At 50.8% G+C, this 23,123-nt stretch overlaps 1 protein-coding gene across 2 annotated transcripts in view; it reads left to right on the forward strand.

Annotated features, from left to right (window-relative positions):
• LOC123599665 (transient receptor potential cation channel subfamily M member 8) overlaps positions 1 to 23,123 on the forward strand; it is a 60,782-nt gene that overhangs the window by 21,542 nt on the left and 16,117 nt on the right. For both annotated transcript variants that reach the window (XM_045481800.1, XM_045481799.1), the window contains 6 exons: positions 342 to 558; positions 7,276 to 7,367; positions 8,835 to 8,976; positions 10,031 to 10,202; positions 11,340 to 11,517; positions 22,187 to 22,377. In XM_045481800.1, coding sequence (XP_045337756.1) covers positions 342 to 558; positions 7,276 to 7,367; positions 8,835 to 8,976; positions 10,031 to 10,202; positions 11,340 to 11,517; positions 22,187 to 22,377 — 992 coding nt within the window. The remainder of the gene's footprint in view (positions 1 to 341; positions 559 to 7,275; positions 7,368 to 8,834; positions 8,977 to 10,030; positions 10,203 to 11,339; positions 11,518 to 22,186; positions 22,378 to 23,123) is intronic.

A 23,123-nucleotide genomic window follows, 5' to 3' on the forward strand; every position in this document is an offset into this window, starting at 1 on the left:
TGTGTGTGTGTGTGTGTGTGTGTGTGAGCACATATCCTTAGGTAAATCCTTAGGTAAAGGATTATAAAGCCTGGAATGTACGATGGGACTGTAGGCAGCATGCCCTACACGGTAGGGCTGGGAATCTTCTCTGGCTTTTCCCGGGTTTGATTCCAAACGGTTGGAGATAGAGTTACGTCTTCAGTACCCAAGGCAGAATTCGGATTTGTTAATCCTGAAATGCCAAGGGCTGAGTGTTGGCGGGGTCGATCTGGCTCCCCTTCCCCTGGCCGTGGGTCCGAGGCCCCCGCAGGCCGCGATGCTTCGGACGGTGATGGCGGTGCTCTTACCTCTTGGTCCAGGAAGAAGCCCATCGACAAGCACAAGAAGATTCTGTGGTACTACGTGGCGTTCTTCACCTCCCCCTTTGTGGTCTTTGCCTGGAACGTGGTTTTCTACATCGCCTTCCTCCTGCTGTTTGCCTACGTGTTGCTCATGGATTTTCACTCGGTGCCACACTCCCCTGAGCTGGTCCTCTACGCCCTGGTCTTTGTCCTGTTCTGCGATGAAGTAAGACAGGTAGGACCGTCCCCACGTGGGGCACCTCCTCCTTTGCTCAGTAGGTGCTGTCTTCCCAAAGCCAGCGAGGAGCAGAAGTTGCTTCCGAGGTTCCAAAGTCATGGTTTTCCTAAAGTAAATGGGGCCTTTTCAATATCTCAGCCCTCCGGTGAGACTTCTTAGCACCAAGCTCGCTCCTTGCTGATTAATGTTAATTGATGGAAATGAATTACTCGGGATTGGGAATGTGTTCAAAGAGAAGATTGACCTTGGACTGCAAACCCATGCCTGCCATTACCGTCATCAAGGGAGGCAGGGGAGATGGGGGGACTTTCAAGCTAAGAGCATCTTAATGCCCAGCGTGTCAGAGTGACAGTGTTAGAAAGTCATAGAAGTCCCTGTGGAGTTCAGGGAGCGCGTGTGAATTATTCATGGTGCTTTTCTGCAGTTTCTTTGGCATCTGTGTCTTGTGGCATCCTCTCCCCACCACTCAATCCAAAGCTTTAGCCCATGCCTGGCACATAGCCGGTGCTCCCTTGGTAATTGTTGGACAGATAAGCGTTGATGGCAAGGGTGATGCTGTCCCTAAACTGTTATGAAAAGTCCCAGGAAACCCTTTCAGACTTAGTGATGATCTGAGAGCAGTGCTGTTGCTGTCACTTCTGTCGCCCCCTCTCTGAGCCCAGACCCAACATCATACCCATTCAGTAAGCATGGCCTCGGTGCTTATGTTTACGCGATGCTACGGCAGGTGCCACAAGAGATTTGGAGGGCCATAGAGCGCCGTCCTTGACCTCACAGTGTCGCTGCCTGGTACGGCAATCCCAGAGTGGTTTCAACCATCATGCCAAGTCTGATAGACTTTTTTTGTGGCTTCTAGGAGCCCTCGACTGAGGATGATTTGAGTCTGTTTCTGTTCTCAGCCGGCGAGTGTCTTGACCAGTTCTCAATGTCTGCTGTGGGCCGGGGGGAGGGAGGGAGTCTTCACGCCCGGGCCCTGCGTCTGCCCTCCCCGGCCCCGTAGGTGCAGGTGGGGGATGGAGATAGGGGACAGGTGGGGGTTAGAGCAGCATGAACGACCCACGTGGGTGTCGCGCATGGGAAGTTATCAGGCTTTCCGTCTACTGGCAACTGTTCCCCAGATCAGGGTCCTGCTGACGCGCAGAGGATTCTGACTTCACGTCGGCCTCTTGAGGGCCCCACGTACTGGCTCGTGAGGTCACAGCCCCATCGAGGGACATGGGGGTTGGGACGTCAAAGTATGAATTTTGGGGGGTGTGATTCATCCCATAACCCGTCTGTAAAGGCTCTTTCTCCCAGCTGTCTTTTACTTGCTAGCTTTGACTTACTAGGTGTCTGCAGCCAGGGGGTGAAAATGTCCTGCTCGGGAGAAGCAAAGACGGAAGGAGGTTCCACATTTAAGGCAGGAATGGGCCCAGGCCGATGTGAGGAAGTAAGGGAACAGCACCGTTTTTACTGGGAACCTCCTGACGCCGTTGTAGGCGCTGAGCTGGCCCTCCACGTGGGGTCGCGCGTGTTCCCTTCTCCTAGCCTGGTGTGGCCGGGCTCTGGGGTCGTGCCTTCCTCCTTTTCCTCCACTCCCGGGTGTGGTTTCTCAGCTCCTCACACATATGCTGCTGTTGTCCAGCAGCGAGTGGCATGAAAATGACCCAATGCAGAGATTTGCTTCGTATTCATGTGTGACCCAGAGGGGCTTAGCTCAAGGGATGACATCGATGTATATCTGGCAAGTGAATGTATATTTTTTTTAAAAAATTTCTAACGTTTATTTATTTTTGAGACAGAGAGGGACAGAGTGTGAGCAGGGAAGGGGCAGAGAGGGGGAGACACAGAATCGGAAGCAGGCTCCAGGCTCTGAGCTGTCAGCACAGAGCCCAATGTGGGGCTCGAGCTCATGGACCGTGAGATCATGACCTGAGCCGAAGTCGGATGCCAAACCTACTGAGCCACCCAGACACCTCTGTTTTTTGTTTTTTTTTTTAATTTTTTTTTTCAACATTTATTTATTTTTTTGGGGACAGAGAGAGACAGAGCATGAATGGGGGAGGGGCAGAGAGAGAGGGAGACACAGAATCGGAAACAGGCTCCAGGCTCCGAGCCATCAGCCCAGAGCCCGATGCGGGGCTCGAACTCACGGACCGCGAGATCGTGACCTGGCTGAAGTCGGACGCTTAACCGACTGTGCCACCCAGGCGCCCCTCTGTTTTTTTTTTAATTAAAAAAATTTTTTTTAGTTTATATATTTATTTTGAAAGAGAGGGAGAAAGAGAGAGAGAGAGAGAGAGAGAGTGCATGCACACCGTGTGCACACAAGCAGGGGAGGGGCAGAGAGAGAAGGAGAGACAGAATCCCAAGCAGGCTCCACGCCCGATGCGGGGCTCGAGCTCATGAACCGTGAGATCGTGACCTGAGCTGAGATCAAGAGTCGGACGCTTCACTGACTGAGCCACCCAGGCGCCCCGAGAGTATATGTTTTTTTTAAAAAAAAAATTTTTTTTTTCAACGTTTATTTATTTTTGGGACAGAGAGAGACAGAGCATGAACGGGGGAGGGGCAGAGAGAGAGGGAGACACAGAATCGGAAACAGGCTCCAGGCTCTGAGCCATCAGCCCAGAGCCCGACGCGGGGCTCGAACTCACGGACCGCGAGATCGTGACCTGGCTGAAGTCGGACGCTTAACCGACTGCGCCACCCAGGCGCCCCAAGAGTGTATGTTTTTTAAGAGGTGAGTTGGCGAGGCAGGGTCTTCCTCATTCAGTCCCACGGCGGTGCTCTGGCTGGGAGCAAGCTGGGGCTGCGACGGTGGCTCATGAGGCCAGAGCGAGGGAGACTTGGGAAGCCCGGGATCAAGGGGCTCGAGGGTGTCCTTTGGAGCAGAGGGTGCTACCAGTGGCTGCATCTCGGAATGTTCTTTTCTCGCTCATTCATGCTCCCGGGCATTTCGTCACTAGTCTCGGGGCTGCCCCTGCCTCCCACATGGTGTGAAGGCATAGACGCTGCAGCCATTGTCTGGTTCCTCCAGGCATCTAGAGAAGTCGTGGGCCCGGAGACAGGACTTTGGGTTGCGTGAGAGGGCGGGGCTTGGCCCGGCGGCTGGAAGATGCAAGGAGACACGTCTTGGCGTAAGCCAAACGCTTCATTCGTGCCTTCTGCCTTTCAGTAAGTGTTTACTGAGTACCTACCAGATGCTAGGCACTGTTCTAGACACTGGAGATACAGCAACGGACCAAGCACGCAAATCTCTCTGTTCTTACGGAGCTTTTTACCGGTTAGAGAGGATGGGCGGGGGTCGTTTCTGGGAGTTTCCGAGGAGAGAACAGCACTGCCCAGAGTCTTACATTTACTGGAGGGTTGGCCTAGAGGGTTGCAGCTGTGAAATGAGAAGTCCTTAGGTCACAAATATCTCCATCCAAAGTTGTATGGACGTTTAACTACAAAGTCATTTATTCGAAGGAGGCTCAGGACAAGTGCATTTTGCTTGGAGAAGGACCCTGGGCAGGTGTAGTGTGACATGTTCCCTGGGAGAGACCCAGAGTAGACAGAGTGGGGGCAGGAGCCTCGGGAAGTGAAGTGGGCTGCGGACAAGCACTTAGCAGTCATCCCGGGGGCCTGCCGGGAGGAGGTGATGCCCACAGCCCTGACCCAGTCCCGCTATCCTGTGTACGTTTATAATGGGTGATGTTTGGGGCGCCTGGGTGGCGCAGTCGGTTAAGCGTCCGACTTCAGCCAGGTCACGATCTCGCGGTCCGTGAGTTCGAGCCCTGCGTCGGGCTCTGGGCTGATGGCTCAGAGCCTGGAGCCTGTTTCCGATTCTGTGTCTCCCTCTCTCTCTGCCCCTCCCCCGTTCATGCTCTGTCTCTCTCTGTCCCAAAAATAAATAAACGTTAAAAAAAAAATCATCTAAAAAAAATAATGGGTGATGTTTGATACAGAGGGTGATGATGCGGGCGTCCAGCTTTGGGCAAATATTTCCTCTTTTTCCTCTTTTTTTTTTTTTTAATGTTTTTATTTATTTTTGAGACAGAGAGACACAGAGCATGAGCAGGGGAGGGGCAGAGAGAGGGAGACACAGAATCTGAAGCAGGCTCCAGGCTCTGAGCTGTCAGCACAGAGCCCGACGCGGGGCTCGAACTCACGGACTGAGATCGTGACCTGAGCCAAAGTCGGACGCTTAACTGACTGAGCCACCCAGGCGCCCCTCTTCTTTTCCTCTTAAACATCACTTTGGAACGGACCGGTTTCGTTCATCGATCCTGCGTGCATTAAGGTGATGGTATGGGAGTGCCTCGGGCTGAGGGTTGAGAGCGGCGGGGGGATGAAATGGTTCAAGTCCGTCTCTGGCCCCCCGCCCGGACAGCTGACCCTGAGGTCTGTGAGCCAGACTGCGGAGCATGGCCTCCAGGTTTCTCGTCGTTCAAGGAATCCGACGCTAGGGGTCGCTGTTTCTCTTCTGCCTGCAGACTCGCGCGGCTGGAATCCTCAGTTTGGTTTCCTCCAGGAATCTGCTTTGCTATCCTGGCACTGTCTTAATGAACCGAATTCACACGCGTTAGGAAAAGCCCGGAACCAGACAGGATGTTACCTGTTTCAGGTTGTGTCTGGGTATCCCAAAGTGTACTCTCCTTATGTCTCCTTCCCCGGGGGCGGCTGTAATAGGCTAAATTGACATTTTCAACCAAGGCAGTCCGTATGTACAAGCGTCCATTGATCAAATTGTGGATCTTTATGCAGCACGAGATGAGTTCCATCATCCCTTCTGTGTTAAGGCCCATTGAATCCCCAAATCCTGAAAGATATGCTGTAATATGGTTCTGTTATTTGATGAGTATAGCCCCTGTCTGTCATTCCACTCAGAAAAGAGGCCTCTGTTCGTTAAAAAAAAAAAAAAAAAAAAAAACCAAACCCAAAACCCCGCTTTCTTACTACAACAGTGCCTCCAAGCCCCGGGCTCGATCTGTTCAGGGTTTCTCCCGCGGCTCAGGCCAGGATTCTGAGAGGCCGAGCTGGACTGGATCTACCTGGCTGCTGTGTTCCTACCTGCCTCCCGGATCAGGGTTTTAAAGGGGGAGCAGGGGGCTGGGGCCTGTCCCCACCGCTCACATCTCACAGACGGTTCTTGGCGGGTAACCGGTGAGACTGGGGCCGCCCACATGGACGGTGAGGGATGCTGATGCGGTTTCTGGGCCCGCGCGTTCAGCCATCCCACAGAGGAACGCGGTCGAACCGGGGCTGGGAGATTTTATTTCCCTGGTGCTTGATTTCGTAGTGAAATTGAAAAGTGCCACGTGCCTTTGAGGACACGTCCTTGCCGATGTTTTCCTGCGTCGCTCAAGTAAGTCTGGTGGTTTCCTTATCTGAGCTCACTTGGGCTTGGTGTCCCCAGCCCTCCAGCCCTTACCGCGTTTCATTTTAAACATGTCCAATGACTGCCTTTCCCCGGGGCCAGTGGATGGGAATCAGCGTCGCACCTAATCCAACATCCTGTGTGCCAGGAGCCCGGCACGGGTATTTGGAATCCTGTGGGCTCTCGGTAAACATGTTTGAAATAGAGGGACGGACGGGAGGGTCGGGTGACTACCCTGAAGTCCCCCAGACCCAGCAGACAGATCACCAAGGGGCTGTCCTTCTACTGGATCGTCTTTTCCCTCTTTATCTCCTGACAAGTTTTCTTCTGAGAAATCATACCCAATACCCACAAGTCATGATGAAAGGGTCCCTGAGGCACACTGTTCCTGTCAGTCATTTCTGCGACTGCGCCTGTCCTCACAGGTGCCGCATAGAACACCTGTGTGCAAAGTAAAAAAGAAAATTCCTGGGGCGCCTGGGTGGCTCGGTCGGTTAGGCATCTGACGTCGGCTCAGGTCATGATCTCACGGTTTGTGATTTCGAGCCCCACGTCGGGCTCTGTGCTGACAGCTCAGACCCTGGAGCCTGCTTCGGATTCTGTGTCTCCCCCTCTTTCTGCCCCTCCCATGCTCGTGCTCTGTCTCTCTCCATCTCTCAATAATAAACGTTAAAATAATAAAAGAAAAAGAGAAATTCCTTTTATCAAGATGTTTTATTGCCACGTGCCAAAAAGTATTTACAACAAATACGCAAATCTATGATGACGACAGTTGTCAGTTGTGCAGTGCACAACTTATACCACTGTACTGGGCGGCTTGGGTGTTCCACATTTGTCCATGCAGGTTGTGCTCACTGTCTTCCGGTTCATCTTTAAAGAACAGCGATGGTGCATGAGTCCTTTTTCTGACTTTGTCAGCAACACATGAGTAACGGAACAGCAAGTGTGCAACCTACTTTCCAATCCCCCCAGAATATCACGGGGCATGTGGCAGGGCACATGGGACATGTGGCTCAAAAAGGATGTGGGGAAAAATGTGTGAACGTTAAAAAAAAATCTGGAGGGGCGCCTGGGTGGCGCAGTCGGTTAAGCGTCCGACTTCAGCCAGGTCACGATCTCGTGGTCCGTGAGTTCGAGCCCCGCGTCGGGCTCTGGGCTGATGGCTCAGAGCCTGGAGCCTGTTTCCGATTCTGTGTCTCCCTCTCTCTCTGCCCCTCCCCCGTTCATGCTCTGTCTCTCTCTGTCCCAAAAATAAATAAACGTTGAAAAAAAAAATTAAAAAAAAAAAAATCTGGAAGCAGTTGATGTTTCCCGGCTGCTGATGCTCTCTCTCTCTCTCTCTCTCTCTCTCTCTGTCCCTTTCTGCGCTGCAGTGGTACATGAATGGGGTGAATTATTTCACTGACCTGTGGAATGTCATGGATACACTCGGGCTTTTTTACTTCATAGCAGGAATTGTGTTTCGGTAAGTTGGCCTCACCACCTTTCCCAGTTTCAGGCGTTTTTTGGATTTTCTTGAGTGAAGAGGTGAAGAAAAGATCTTTTCTACTTCAAGCCCAAGATCAACCTGACTCCCCTTCCCCCTCCATCTCGAGATTACTGCAAACGCCACCGTCTGAGCCTCTTAGAGACCCAGCGTGGTCGGCATGGAGTTACGTCTCCTCTCTTCTCCCTCCTGGTGATCTGTAATCGAAAAGTTCTTCACAATTTTTCTCTCTGTGCTCGCAGAATTTTGGGGAGGGGGATGATTAGAGACGGAGGAAGCAGAGGACGATGAGCACGTGAAATGTTGCGTAACGTGTTCCTTTTGGACCACGTAATCTTCTAAAATGTACCTAACTGCCTCGTGAGTGCTGGCTATGGAGCCCGCCCTCCCAGAGTCGGAGCGGATGATTAGAAAAACCCATCTAGAATCACCGTTGAAGGCAAAAAGCAATGTGCACGCCACGTGAAAGGGAAGTTGAGGTACACCCAGACCATGGCGCACATCGCCCGTGCCCGCACCCCTCCGGGCCTGCCTTCCCCGAGTAGCCTCAAGGTAAAGCTCATGGTCGTATTCGAGCTGTGCACGTGGCATCCCTTGCAGAGAAGCCTGACTCTTTGGACGAACGCCTGCCCGTTGCTCACTCCGCAGTCTGAAGTGAGTGAGAGCTCCGTTTCCCCCTCCGATACCTTTCCTTTCTGCTGGGGCTCAGCGTCTGAATCACGGTGGGTTGGACGTGATTTCTAGAGAATTCCAGGTGGCGAGAACACATGCCTCCCAATCAACACACTCGCAGGTGGTCAGCGAGTCAAATGATCTGGTGCAAATGAGGTGAGGTCTCATTAGGGGAAACCTGGCAGAACCTAGTCCCAAGTGGCTGGTCTGGGCTGGGGACCGGGACCATCATGGTGGCCGAGGGAGCCGGGAAGTTAGCGATACTGCGACGGCGTTCTTGCAGTGGGTAGAGTTCGAGGAGGACGTGGCAAAAACCTCTGCAAGCCTTGTTGTGTGCCCTGTCGTTGCTCCACCGGGGGCCACGAGGGCAGAAGACCAGGGCATTTGGTCCTCAGTGACTGACACGCGTTGTCCTTGGTCTGCTTCCACTCACTCTCGGCACCCTGACCCTGTTTCCTCGTGTTCGGTTAGTTTTAAAAACAAAAGTTGGGGGGCGCCTGGGTGGCGCAGTCGGTTGAGCGTCCGACTTCAGCCAGGTCACGATCTCGCGGTCTGTGAGTTCGAGCCCCGCGTCGGGCTCTGGGCTGATGGCTCGGAGCCTGGAGCCTGTTTCCGATTCTGTGTCTCCCTCTCCCTCTGCCCCTCCCCCGTTCATGCTCTGTCTCTCTCTGTCCCCAGAATAAATAAACGTTGAAAAAAAAAAAAAAGTTTAAAAACAAAAGTTGGAACTCTTTCGTCAAAGTCTCACGGGCCCTGCTTCTCTTCCTGCCGTAGGCTCCACTCTTCGAATAAAACCTCTTTGTATTCCGGACGGGTGATCTTTTGCCTGGATTATATCATATTCACTCTGAGGTTGATCCACATTTTCACCGTAAGCAGGAATTTAGGACCCAAGATTATCATGTTGCAGAGAATGGTAAGAATGGAGGGTGTTTGTGGTTCGCATTCTGCTTGCTAGACCCCTCCAGTTGTCTGTAGAGGGGCTTGGTCCCCCGGCAGGTCACAATTGGCCAGGGTTGCTGTCTCTGACGTGCCTTCATCAGGGGCCTCCCCCGGTTTAAAATTTAAACAGGTGGCGGGTAGGAGCAAGTGGCTAATTAAATGTGTTGCCAGTGAGGCGATCTGTCCAGACGTCAGTCTTCACCAGCTGTTGTCGTTTGAGTCTGGACAACTCAGAGAAGAGGCAGGAGTGCAATGTTTACACCCATCTTATAGATGCGGACCGCAGAGGTTAATGTTCGTCTGGAAGCGTGCAGGGGACTAGAAGCACCGCGATGATCAGAGCTTCGATTCTGTAGCCACGCGGTATAGATGTAGGACGAGCCCTACCAGCCCCTTTCACAGGGACGTCCAACGGAAAGAGAATTATCCACTGACGATGTGGGTTCCCTAAGCTTGTTTTCCAGATGACCCAAACCTCCCGTGCTTCTGTCTGTAAGTCAGATGGGCGTTTGGATTAGCTCATCTGGAGGTTGCTTTCCAACGCTGAGGTCCTTTTGAGTTTGCGGTTTTAATTCAAAGCATATCTGAGGCACCATGTCACCATGAAGTCATGCTGTGTGTGCAGAAAGTCAAACAAGAAATTAAACCGTGCGTTCTTGTCTAATAAAGACAGCTTTTAACTTTTCTTAAAAAAAAAAAAGAATACCGAGGACGCAATGTAGGGATTTAAAGAAAGGGAGCCTGATGAGGAGTAGAGGTACAGGTGCTCCGGAATTAGGCCCCTCTTTCGCTCTCGAGCTGGGCTCTCTCATCCAGAAGGTTTCTGTGGCTGAGCTGGTTGGGAGACCTAAAGCCAAAATGCATCCGTTGGTTTTAATTCCGGAAAAGAGTTGTCCCAAGACCCGAAGGTGGCAAATTAGGGGGAACACAGGGTGACTGGAACTTCGACCCTTCCCTGTGGTCAGCTGAGCAGACGAGCCACCCGTGGGGCACGGTCCTGACTCTGTTCTCTTGTCCTCCCTTGACAGCTGATTGACGTGTTCTTCTTCCTGTTCCTGTTTGCGGTGTGGATGGTGGCCTTTGGCGTGGCCAGGCAAGGGATCCTCAGGCAAAACGAGCATCGTTGGAGATGGATATTCCGCTCGGTCATCTACGAGCCCTACCTGGCCATGTTCGGCCAAGTGCCCAGCGACGTGGACGGTGAGCCTGACCCGGCCCGGGTGGGGACAGCCGGGGGTAGGGGGGTTGCTTCCGGAACCGGCCTCCGGGGCTCCCTGCTCTGATCCACAGCTGGCGTTGAGTCAACACCAGGGAGTGAACACGGACCCTCATGACCTTTTCTTCGAGCAGGACTTTACGCCCACCTTGCAGACATGTTCAGCAGTGTAGTCTGAGACGTTTTGACTTCTCAAAAAATAGCGTTTCTTGTGTTTTCAACAGCGACGCGGCAGTTGACAGCAACAAGCCTCGCTAGTTTAGGAACAGGTGTTGTGAGTTGTCCTCTCTTGTATAACTGGGAGCCCATTTATTTCAAAAGGAGCAATATTGAAATTTTGGCACTGGCAATTGGAATTTAAACATCCGGCTGTGGCCCACTGTCCGCTCTCTTTTGGAGGCAGGTTAGTGGCAGCACGGGTAGCACGGGTGTGCCCACACCCAGCTTACGTAAGGAAGGAGTGGGGCATGTGCAGGCCAGCGGGTGTGTTGAACGAGCCGTCGAAAGCATCTTTGTGATGCCGACGATAGCCCGGGCTTGTCGTGTTCGGTCCTGCCACGACACAGCGATCCCGACGTTCCCCTGCCCTGTTGGTCACATTTCTCAGCTCCCTGGTGTTTTCTCGATTAGCCCTGTGGCCTCGGGCAGCCCTGGCCTCTTCTGCTACAGCCTTTTCTGAGACTTTAGCTCTTTTCCTGTGCGTGATGGAAAGGCACCTTGCTATTGTTAACTTCCCTTCCGCACACTGTGCTCACCATTATTCATCAGGGAGTACGTTTCATCCTCGTGGCTTTAGTCCCACTGCACCCCAGTAGTTTTAGTCCTTTGTGAGGACTGGGACTTTTTTCAAGGCCCTCCCCCCCATCTGGGCTCTGTCACTCAGTTGTGCAAATCCTATCCTTGACCCCTCCTGTGATCTCATCCCTCGCCTCCAACCCATCAGCTAGTTTTGTTGATCAGGTCTCAGTGTCTTCGAAACCCAAATGCTTTTTATCGTCGCCATCCCCCCTCAAGCCATCCTCATTGGGTTGTCTCGTGTCCCCCACCCCCCCACCCCAGGTGCCGAAGTACTGCCTCCTCCAGAGGGTCCTCACGTTGCCTTTTGGCTTCTACATCTACAGGTACCACGTACGACTTTGCCCACTGCACCTTCACTGGGAATGAATCGAAGCCGCTGTGTGTGGAGCTGGACGAGCACAATCTGCCTCGGTTCCCCGAGTGGATCACCATCCCCCTCGTGTGTATCTACATGCTGTCTACCAACATCCTGCTGGTCAACCTGCTCGTCGCCATGTTCGGGTACGGGCTCATTCGCGTTCAGTCTGAGCACGTGCTCGGTCGTGACTTTCCCGGGTGTTCACGGTGTACCCGGTGGGGGTGGAGGCACCAGGGGGCAAGATCCTAGAAGTCCACCCGCGAGGAAGTTAGGTGAGAGCTTAGGGCCTAGGGGACTGGAGGGGGTGTGGCCTTCGAGGGACTATATTGACAACACAGCGAGTGAGTCCCTGTGAGCTGTGCTGCAAGTTTCTATGACACCCAAGACAGGTGCCTGTAATGCCCTCCAGCACATCCAGACTCTGTACGTCTAGCATCTACGTAGCCAGCTTTCCGGGTGCCACGATGTGGACGTGATACCGATGCCGTGGAGTTCAGCTCCTCTCCAATGTCTTTATTTTCTAGGGATTCGGTGGCTTGGATTCTAGGGTTTAAAGGACTCAGCCTGTAGTTAGTGGCTGCTTTAAAATTTTTCCGTTTAAATACAGATCATAAGAGCAGAGTCAGGAGAGTGACTTTCTTTTGGGGCTCATGTCTCATGAGGTGAAGAGAGAATGCGACGGTGACTCTAAAATGTTTTCATTGCCTTTGGCAGTTCTCCCTAATACTTTCAGAAAATCATGATCTTCATTTCCCTTCATCTTTCTTAAGAGGGTTTCACCGGGTTTCAGTGGTAGTTTCAGTGCGAGCTACTTAGTTGTATGTTGTTGTTTTAAGGCAGGTAGTCATTTTTTTTAAAGTTTATTTATTCTGAGAGAGAAAGAGAGAGAGGAGGAGAGAGAGAGAGAGAGAGAGAGAGAGAGAGAATCCCAAGCAGGCGCCACGCTATCATTGTGGATCCCTATGTGGGGCTCAAACTCGCGAATATGTGAGGTCACGATCTGAGCTGAAATCAAAAGTCAGCCACTTAACCAACTGAGCCACCCAGGTGCCCCAAGGTAGGTAGTCATTTTGGGTATGTGATCCCAGCACAGACAGACAGAAAATTTAGCAATAGCGTATCATTGTTAAACGTTGGGGTGGAAGAGAAACACCTTGTCGGAGTCAGAAACCCAGAAACGACGAAAGGCAAGATAAACACCGTTGGTTTCTAAAAATTTTTTTTTTTCAACGTTTATTTATTTTTGGGACAGAGAGAGACAGATCATGAACAGGGGAGGGGCAGAGAGAGAGGGAGACACAGAATCGGAAACAGGCTCCAGGCTCTGAGCCATCAGCCCAGAGCCCGACGCGGGGCTCGAACTCACGGAGCGCGAGATCGTGACCTGGCTGAAGTCGGACGCTTAACCGACTGCGCCACCCAGGCGCCCCACACCGTTGGTTTCGTACGGCATGTGTTGAAGGTAAAGGAAAGCTCAGGTGAAGTCACGTGATAAGTGGTAGTTTGGAGGAAACTGTGGCATGAGATGAACGAAGACTTTTTAATTCCCGATGTAGAAAGAGCGTCTGCAGGTGGATGGCAGAAAGATGATGCAATAGGAAATTGACAGAGGAATGGCAATTCAGAGAAGGAAACTTCATGTGGCGGGAAATCACACGAAAAGGGCCTCCGTCTTGTGGATGGGAAAGGCCAGAAAAGCCAACGAGATGCTGGCTTAGGACCCATCAGATCTACAGAAATTTCAAAAAGCCTCTTGTGTTGGGGGTGATGCTGAGAAATGGACATCGCTGCTGGCAATGTGAATTGCCTCTCAGTCTCTGGAAAGTGATATGAAAAGAATTATTAAAAGAACACACACACAAATCTTTGAGGCAGCTCTCTTGCATCTGGGACTCTATCCTAAGGACATATATACAAGGATGCTTGTTGGATCATTGTTTGATGCCTGTTGACTGCGGGGATGGCCGAAGAAAGCTTGTTACCGATGACAGAGTATCGCGCAGGTTTTAAAAAAGATAGATCTCTTTTTATGGACTTGAAAGAATGATGTTTTGTTAAATATAGAAAGCAAATTGCAGACTAGTTCTTATGGTGTAATCTCATTTTCTTGCGGTAAAAACCAAGAAATTAAAAGAATTAGTACAATTAATTTAAAAAGCAAGTGTATGGGGTGCCTGGGTGGCTCAGTTGGTAAAGCATCCGACTTTGTCGGCTAGGGTCATGATCTCGAGGTTCCTGAGCTCGAGCTCCACATCAGGCTCAGTGCTTACAGCTCGGAGCCTGGAGCCTGCTTCGGATTCTGTGTCTCCCTCTCTCTCTCTGCCCCTCCCCAGCTCCCACGCTCTCTCTCTCAAAAATAAATAAACATGTAAAAAATAAAAAAAAATACAGGTATGTATTTCACTTGTTACAGTAATCGCATAAAGCTTCTATAATGTAGAGAAAAAACAAGAAGAAGACAACTGTTGCATAGAGCCCTGGGCTCCCAAGAGACACAAGGATTGTGGACGAGGGTCCGTGGCCTCCTTTTGCACAGGGGTGGGTGGGGCCACATGCCTCTGGACTTGTTACCCATCTAGCAGGCTGAGCAGTGAGTGGCCATCTGGTCTACCCGCGTACAAAGAAGTCCTCCCTCGGTCCCACCTCTACACTGTGGCCGCAGTAATGTTTCTAAAATGTCACTGCTCTACTTAAAATTCTGAGAGGATGTCGATATTTCCCCATGGCTTTCGAGGTAAATTTCAGGTTCTTCAGCTTTTTCCAAGGCTGTCCGTGACCTGGCTTTTGAGCAACAGTCAGACATCTCACGGTCTGTCCCTGGGGAGCACCTGGGTGTCTGTCCTGAAACAGGGTGGTGACCTATGACATCTGACGCTTTGCAAGTGCTGTTCCTTCTGTCGGGATTACTTACTCCATCTTGCCTGTCTCTTGCCCCGATCCTGCTCGCTTTTTAAGGAGCTGAGCATCATCCTCTGCCCGAGTGGTCCCCGATGCCCTCCCCACTTGGTGTAGAGACTCCCCGCACCCCCCACACAGTGACAACCCTCTGTCCTTCTGGACCGTAAGCTCTAGAGGATGGAGACGGGTCAGGCTCAGCATCTGGACCCTTGTGGGCTGGATGAATGAGAACAGGGCTCTTCCTGTGTTTAGTTCATTATTCAGTTACGCCTTGGGAGCTTGGCTGCCAGGCCTTTACATTTCCTGAGACGTGTCATTGGTGGGTCACAGACCAGCGGGGGCTGTATCACAGAGATGTATAATGTCTGTTCTGTGCCTGGGGGGGCCACGGAGATCATACGGTTGTTGTGTCCACATGGACCTAAGGAGAGAATGTGCAACCCTCTCTGTCACCACCCCAACGGGTGGCCAGGCAGGGAAGGACTCGGGAGTCAAGAGGCTACACAGGGTCATGCTGCCTGAGGTCCCAGTCTGAGCTGCAGAGAGAGTGGCAGCTGCTGGGCGATTATGTGTCCCCATGAAAACCAGGGAGGGAGGACACGCCCTTACAACCTTTACACTGATCACGGGACAGGCCGTGTGAAAACTGGCCACCATGCAGTTTCCCCAGAAATTAACCAAAGGGACTGATAGCTCCCAAAGCCGTGACATCTGAGTTGCACTAATTCGGTAAATCTCAGAGAGGCACAGAGTAGAATATGACTTAGATCTGTCCTGGGTCTGTGTGCTGTGAAGGGAGGACCTTGCCACATTTCTAATCCATTATCCGCATTATAATGATGAACTGATAGAATCTGGAGCCTGGAGGGACTAGAGCCCAGCGTGTCATTTTCAGGTTGAGGAAGTGAATGCCTGGCCATGGCTCTGGCCACACGGCCGTCCAGCTTACCTGTGTCCATTCAGGTCTTGAATGCAATTCCCCTCCCCAAGACACCCAACCATGGCGTGGTACCCTACTGTCGCCCTATTCAGCGCTTAGGTGTGACAACTTAGGGGCATCCCTCCCCTTGGGGGGAGTCTCCTAGAATAGTCCTTGGTGAGGGGTGCCTGGATGGCTCAGTTGGTTGAGCGTCCGACTCTTGACCTAGGCTCGGGTCATGATTTCATGGTTCGTGAGTTTGAGCCCCGCCTCTGTCAGCACGGAGCCTTCTTGGAATTCTCTCTCTCTCTCTCTCTCTCTCTCTCTCTCTGCCCCTTCCCCCCTACTCACTCTCTCTCTCTCAAATTAAATAAACGTAAAAAATTTAAAAAGAAAAAAGAAAAGAGAACAGTCCCGGGTTAAACCAGAGACCTTTTCTTTGTTGATGCCTGTCTGGGAACTTGTTAGTAACTGGAGCCACCCTCCCGCCACCCTTGGGCGGAATCTTCGGAACACTGTTTCTGACGGCCATGGGAGTTGTTCTGGGCTCTGTGGGCCAGTGGCCGCCAGGCGGTGACCCCTGTCTCGCATCACATCCAAGCATTCATGTGAAAGCTTAACCATACACAACGGCGACCTTATGAACTGTAATGTAAAGGAGCACTTGGGAGTTTTAAAGCAGTATTCGAGTGCTCTCTGGATGGCATTCAACGGGGAGAGGCAATGGATGTAAACCTCTGTGATTATTCTGCATTAAAACTATCGATCACGGGCCCTGTGCAGCTCATCAGAGCATGAAGTGAACTTACAGTCAGTAGATGACTCTGGGTCATCTTGACACGCAGCTGTGATGCTCACGGGCACCGTCCTGGAGATATTCCACCCTTTGCCTTTTTTTCCCCAAAGGGGATCCGTCAAACATGTCCTCATCTAGGAGAATTTCTGTAACCAAAATATGTTTCCATCTTAGGAGGAATATGCGTTCATTATAATATGCGGAAAAGTAGAAAAAAAGAAGATAATCACCAGGACCAACTAGAGGTTTGGGTGACACTTCGACTGGCTAGGGGGCGCTGTTGAAAGGGGTGAGAAGAAGAAAAGAGCAGATAATGTGGTCTTAAGAATAGCTCGTGTTTACTGATTCTCTTCTGGTGCGGCCATGCAGGTGCCTGTCATGGGCCACCTCAGTTATTGACCATTTTGGTGGAGGTGTGGCTTTCTTATCACTTTGCAGATGAGGAGTTGGAGGCAGAGAGAAGTTAGGTCTGTGCTGTTAAAGGAGCTGAGGGGCACGTAGACATATTCATATAGTATGATATGATACAATGTGCGATATAATGCAATACATAACATAATGGAGCATAACGGTGTTACGTAATATAACATATTATAATAGAATATTATATAAGAAGTACTAAAAAGGCTGTTTTCAGAGACTGTGGAGATCAGGGCGGCGTTATTAGGTGTGACAGAATGTTGGAGGGGGGGCCAGAGTCAGTGGCACTGAGCAGAGGTAACATTCACTCAGAGGACCCCTTACTGGGGGGAGCCCATAGCCTGACTCAAGGCGGTGGGTGGGGGGCGAAGCAGGGGAGATAAAGCTAGTCTGGGGAGAATCAGCCACTGAAGGGGGTGGAAAGGGAGGCAGGGGCCAGGTTGTGGGGTGTCTTTTATGCCACGTTAAAGAAGTGGGACATTTTCTCGCAGATGAAGGAACATCTGCTGGGTCTTGATGCCGGGCACAGGGCGCAGTCTTAGTCGTGTGATTCTGAGAGCAAAACACTAAACCGAGTTCGCACTTCCAAAATCAGTGTAGTGAGGGGCGCCTGGGTGGCTCAGTTGGTTGAGCGTCTGACTCTTGATGTCGGCTCAGGTCCTGGTCCCAGGGTTGTGGGATCGAGCCCCGTGTTGGGCTCTGTACTGAGCGTGCAGCCTGCTTGGGATTCTCTTTCCCTCTCTCTCCCCCTGCTTGTATCCCCTGTTCATTCTCTCTCTCTGAAAAAAAAAAAAAAATCAGCGTAGTGAAATAGTTGGCTGTCTCTTACTGTTGACTTTGAACCTGTTTTTTTGATCTTGTGGAATGAGAGGGGGACAGAGATGTGCAGGAGGGGTCTGGGGGGAGGCAGCAGAAGTCGGGGTCGCCAAGGCCACCGGGCAGGTCTGGCCGGATATTGCTGGCGTGTCTGGGAAGAAATAACAGATGGAAAGCGTGTGAAATCTGCGAAAAGCTCAGAGGAGGTGTTTCCTGATTGAGATCAAGCTGGCAAGTTTCTCGTCTTTCAGTTCATTCTAAAATTCTGCCATTGTTTTAGCGTCTTCTTTTTCTTCGTGATTTTTTTTGGCAGACTTGCTGTTCTGGTCTGTCGATCAGTCTGTTTTGGTTTTTACTACCAAATGGCTTTAATTACTGACTTAAAAAAATGATTTTAGCACCTGTTGTGCAAGTTCCCTTCCTTATTCTCATTCAAAACTTTTTCTGGATTTTCTTGTACATTTAATAACAGGGAGGCGCCTAAGGCTCATCTTCCAAAACCCTTTATTCTTTCCCCTTCAAAAAAAAAAAAAAAAAAAAAAGACCCTTGTGAATTTTATTGTGATGATGTGAACTTGACAGAATCATTCAGGGGAGGCTGAAAAAAAAATGGTATCTTACCATCCAGAAAAAATGGTGTGATTCTCCACTTTTTCAAAGACACGTGGTTTCCTGGTGACGATTAACAGTTTTATTCTATGGATCTGGAAGGTTTTTGGTTACCTTTTCTCCTAGCCATTTGTGATTGCGAGCAAGATACTGTTTCCTATTATTTTTTTTTCCAGTAAGTAATTTTTGACATGTAGGAAGGCTATTAAAGATTTGCTTATTTATTTTGGAATGAGTCTCCTTACTGAATTCTTTTATTCTCTCTCTCCTTTTTTAAATTGTGCCATGGAAGGTGCCTCCTGTTTCTTATTTATTAAACTCCTTTCTTTTCCTCCTACTTCTTTTTTAGTTTTTCTCATCGGAAATGGATGTTGAATTTGCCAGAAGACTTTCTAGCAGCTAGGGAAATGGCATGTTTCCTTTTGATCTGTGATGTATTAGGAAAATGATATATTCTATAAATGATCTTAATATTTAGTCGTCCTCTGTTCTTTGGTCATGGCATATTATCCTGTTAACGTGCTTCTGGATCTCATTTACGTTCAAGGCTGTCTGAATCCTAAACATTTGTTATCTCTTGGTAACGTTTTCAGTGTCAGCAAATCTCTGAAACTTTGTGTCCCTGTGAGGTTCCTGCCTCCTCAGTCCTGCTCCACAGAAGGCACTTGGGTGGTCTTAGGGGACCAAACTCAGTCATCACTGCGGATCTCCCACCAGCTGGGCAGCGGAGGGCACATGACATCCGTGGAGTCGTAGGGTCAAAGGGAACATCGTGGGCTTCCTCTCCAGGAAGGCTCTGGATGGTCAACGGCCGACAGGGAGATGCCCAGAACCTGGGTGGGAGAGATGGTGTCTGAGTTGCTCTGGACGTTTGCTGAGGGGGGTGGTGCTCATGTATTGGCACCAGGATCCTGCCTCTCCTTTTACAGAGATGGAACGCAGTGCCTAAAGAATATAAAAATTATTTTAACAAAGCAGTTTGAAGCGGTGCTCGGTTATCGATCGGCCTTCCCTGGGGAACGCTCCTGTCTCTCTCTCTTTGTCTGAGTCTGGAACTCATCTGCGGGGGGAGGGGTGGAGAAGTTTAGAAGCTCCTGCCGTGTGGGGAAGGTGGGCCTCAGTATAAATAAGCCCCAGCATGGCCAACCCCAGAAATGTGTTATTTAGGCAAAGTGGCTTTTGGGTATTCAAGTCCAGTTATCAGCTGGCTCACTGTCGCCCCCTGGGAGGCGGATAAGGGTTTGTACTGTTTGCCCAGGAGGATGATACCAATGAAGACCTTAGTTTATGGGCATGGGCCCCAATCCATTCTAGACCAGGGACTGGCGACTTTTCCTGTGAGGGCCAGCTAGGGTCTTGGCTTTGGCCCAGTGCCAAGCACCCACCCCCACCTTTCTGCTTGGCAAAGACCATTCTAATGTGGCGATCCCTGCAGAACAGTGGGGGTGGGGGTTGGACTTGGCCCCCCCCCGGTCACAGTTGGCCAATCCCTTCTCTAGATGACCCGGAAGACATGGGATGTTCTCGCAGCTTCTGAGCGACTAGTTAAGAAGCCAAGATGCAAATCGTTTCCCACTGGGACTCTTCTTGGCCCGAGTGCGGTGCTGAGCTCCCGAGGAAGGGAGAGAGGTCCGCCTGCCGGAGAGGCCGGCTCCCCCTGCTCTAAAGCATCCGACGTGTCCCTCCCTTCAACAGGAGTGGTTGATTCCTTCCTCAGAGAACAACATTTGATGCGTTAAAATGGATACTGTGGCTTTTGCCTGTTTGACTAGTTACGTCAGCATTTTGAGATCCTGCAGTGACACTGATTTGGATGGTGGCATTTGTTCTGTCACAACGTAACGGACGGACCTCTGGCAAGTCCTCAGCCTGGACTTCATTAATCTGGGGTGTGCCCGCCACCCTCCCCTCTTTCAGTGCAGGGGCCTACGGTGCCGTTTGAAGAGCCAGCGGGGACCCGCGAGGACAGAGAAAGATGTTGGTGGTGGCCTCAGAGCAGCCTGACCTACATCTGGAAGAAACTGCAAGCTAACTGCCGAATTCACTCTGCTCCACTCTCCTACAGCACAGTCCTGTTTTCCACCTAAAAAAAAAACTCTGCGTAGAATGGACAGGATTGACATGAGAATCAGCCAAGCAACTATCTTACGTGCCTCGTGTAGGAGTTTAGGTGTTATAGATGCTCAAGAAGCATGAATTCCCTTCCTGCAAAGACGGCTGGCTCCCTGGGGCTGGGCTTATAGGTGCTGAAGGGGCACCTGCCACCGACACCAGTCCTGCATGGAATCCAGGACCCGGGGTGTCCCGCTCATCAGCAGGCTCCAGCACGAGCAAAGCCAAGCTTTTGTAACCAAAGCCATAGCTGTGTAGGTTAGTGTTTTGCCGGTGTGTGTGTGATCGTTTCTTAGCTAAAGGTATTTAAGCCTTAGATCGTAGCGTGCCACGGGGCAAGAATGAGGTCTCACAACAGACAGACCCGGGTCCCCTGCCTGGTCACCTCATCCAGGTCTGGCCTGCGAACTGTTTACCCAGAATTGGGAGAATTGAATGCAACCCCAGTGAGAATTTGCTTATAGATTTCAAAGACCGATTGCTGCTGCTTTGGCTCTCGGGGCGGCAGTGGGGGGCGGTGGTGGTTATTTGATGTCAGCAATACAAGTATCTGCGATGGTTGAACTTCCCAACTGGTAAAACGCTTCATCGTTTTCTTTAATTAAGTAGTCCAACCAAATCCTCTGGAGACACAGCATAGCTCAGAACCTTTCCTGCTTTACTCTGGGAGGTGGTATTATGTGGTAATGAGGCAGGCAGACGCTGGGCGGGACCGCAGGGCCCAAGGCCTGGCCTTATCGTTTCCTAGTTGGGAAATTCAGACAATATTCCTATGCCTGCTATACCTCAGTTCTCTGATCCGTCCGTCGTAGACGAAAGTAGGACTTTCATCCCATGGAGAGTTGTTTGCAGATTACGTCGTTAGTAGAAGTAGGCTGCTTCGAGCAGCGTCTGGTGCACAGCGTTAGCTGTGTTATGGTTGGTTTGATCTGTAACTGATAAATCAGTGGCACAATGAGACATTCTTCTGACCAGTGGATGTTTTTTCTAATTATGTGAATAATTCATGCCCATGGCGTAATGCTTAGGAAAGGAACAAAAGAGAATAGAGAAGATTCACGATGTGGGCTGGAGATCACCACTGTGAATGGCGGATTTATTTCTCCCTGTGAGTTGTGATTCACGTAGTAAGATGATGTGGTAAGTGTGAGTTTGAGCCTAGTCATTTCATGTGTTATAAGCCTTTCCCCAAAGTATAAAAATTATTAGCAATCATTATTTTGAACGGCCATGTAATGCAGTCCTATTGATTAACCATGATGGGTGATTCGTTTTCTTAGTGTTGAGCATTTCCGTTGTCCCATTCTATTGAGGTGGGAGGTTGGGGAAGCTGTTTTTCTCAGGGTTGTGGCAAACAGCCATGCGTGTATATCCTTTGATATATTTTCTTTTCTCAGTACCTCCGTAGTCTTAGGTTAAATTTCCAGAAGTCAAGTCATTGGATCAAAGGGATGAACATTTCTTTTTTAATGTTTATTTTATTTTTGAGAGAGAGGGAGACAGAGCGTGAGCAGGGGAGGGGCAGAGAGAGAGGGAGACACAGAATCCGAAGCGGGCTCCAGGCTCTGAGCTGTCAACACAAAGCCCGACGTGGGACTTGAACTCATGGACCATGAAATCATGACCTGAGCCAAAGTTGGCGGCTTAACCGGCTAAGCCACTTAGGTGCCCCTAAGGGATGGTTGAACTTCCCAATTGGTAAAATGCTTCATCGTTTTCTTTAATTAAGTTGTCCAACCAAATCCTTTGGAGATAGAGCATCCCCTAAGGGATGAACATTTCTAAGGCCCTTGATAAATATGAACAAACTTCCTTCCCAGACTGTTTACAATTAAACTCCCGTTAGCAACATATGAGGAGCAAATTGTTCCTAAGAGAGTCGATACCTTCGCCTCTTTGTGACTAACACAATAACAGACCAACGACAGAAGGGAATCCTTGAAAGGTCTTGAAGTAAAAAGCTTTTTAAAAGTTCCCTGGACAGTATTTTTTGTGCGCTAAAACCCCAAGCCCCAGACCCCAAAGCCGTAGACACAATTCTGGCCCAGCCCCAACTGAAGGGTGCCCGATGCTGAGCTGTCCTGGCCCCAGTCTCGGCATGGATTCTCCTCCCCTGCCTGGACTTAAGCTGTCATTTAAGCTACATCACAGTCGTGCCTCGTTATCAATGCCACCGTGTTTGGCAATCAAACGAGGAGGCACGTGGCAGGCTGAGGCTTGACCTTGTCTCCCCTCCTACCAGCTACACCGTGGGCACCGTCCAGGAGAACAACGACCAGGTCTGGAAGTTCCAGAGATACTTCCTGGTGCAAGAGTACTGCAACCGTCTGAACATCCCCTTCCCCTTCGTGGTCTTTGCCTACTTCTACATGGTGGTGAAGAAGTGTTTCCAGTGCTGCTGTAAGAGGAAAAACACGGAGACTTCTCCTTGCTGTGAGTCATTGTCCGTTCCGTGCCCGGGAACAGGAGCCGTGATCAGTCGTGGGGGGCGCGCGCCATGTCCTCTCAGGGCAGCGGGAAGGGGCTTCGTCATAGTCACGGCCTCGCTCCCATGCGTATGTCCGTAAAGACAGGGAATTACCCGAGGGAGAGAGTGGGTTAAGGGAGCGTTGCAGGTCTGTGGGCTGGTCTCATTCTGGGGGGATAACTTTCGGGTGAGCATCATAATCGTGCAAATAGTAGGTTGAACAAGTGTGACGCGGAGGACAGTGTCAAGACGCGACTTCGGCTTTGCTTCCGTGAGACGTCGACTCTGGTAGACGTGAGCCCCGCCCCAGCAGAGCTCCTGACTTTCCTGGTCGCTCTGAGCGACATCGAAAATCGTATCATTACTTCACTGCATGTACGGTCTGGTCTGTTCACCAGCCCACTGATGGCCATGCAGGCGGGAGGCTCTCCTTTTTGCTGTACCCCCTCTCAGCGGGTAGCGCTGGGAGGAAGTGTGGGCCGCTGGCTCCTGCCTCTCTCTTCACCCCTTCTCTCCCACCCGCCAGCTGCCGTCACGGACCCTCTGTGGGTTGGAGCACCGGGAGGGAGGAGGGGAAAGAAGCAGGAAGTCTTTTCTGGAAACAGTGGTGCTGTTCTAGGCCGGCTCCGTGCTCTCTGACCTGGCGTGTGTGCACAACTGATCCTTTATTGATCCTTTATTTACTGATCCTTTATTGGTGGGTCCTTCAGCT

This window comes from Leopardus geoffroyi, chromosome C1 (assembly GCF_018350155.1).
Source record: "Leopardus geoffroyi isolate Oge1 chromosome C1, O.geoffroyi_Oge1_pat1.0, whole genome shotgun sequence".
Classification (NCBI taxonomy): Eukaryota; Metazoa; Chordata; class Mammalia; order Carnivora; family Felidae; genus Leopardus; species Leopardus geoffroyi.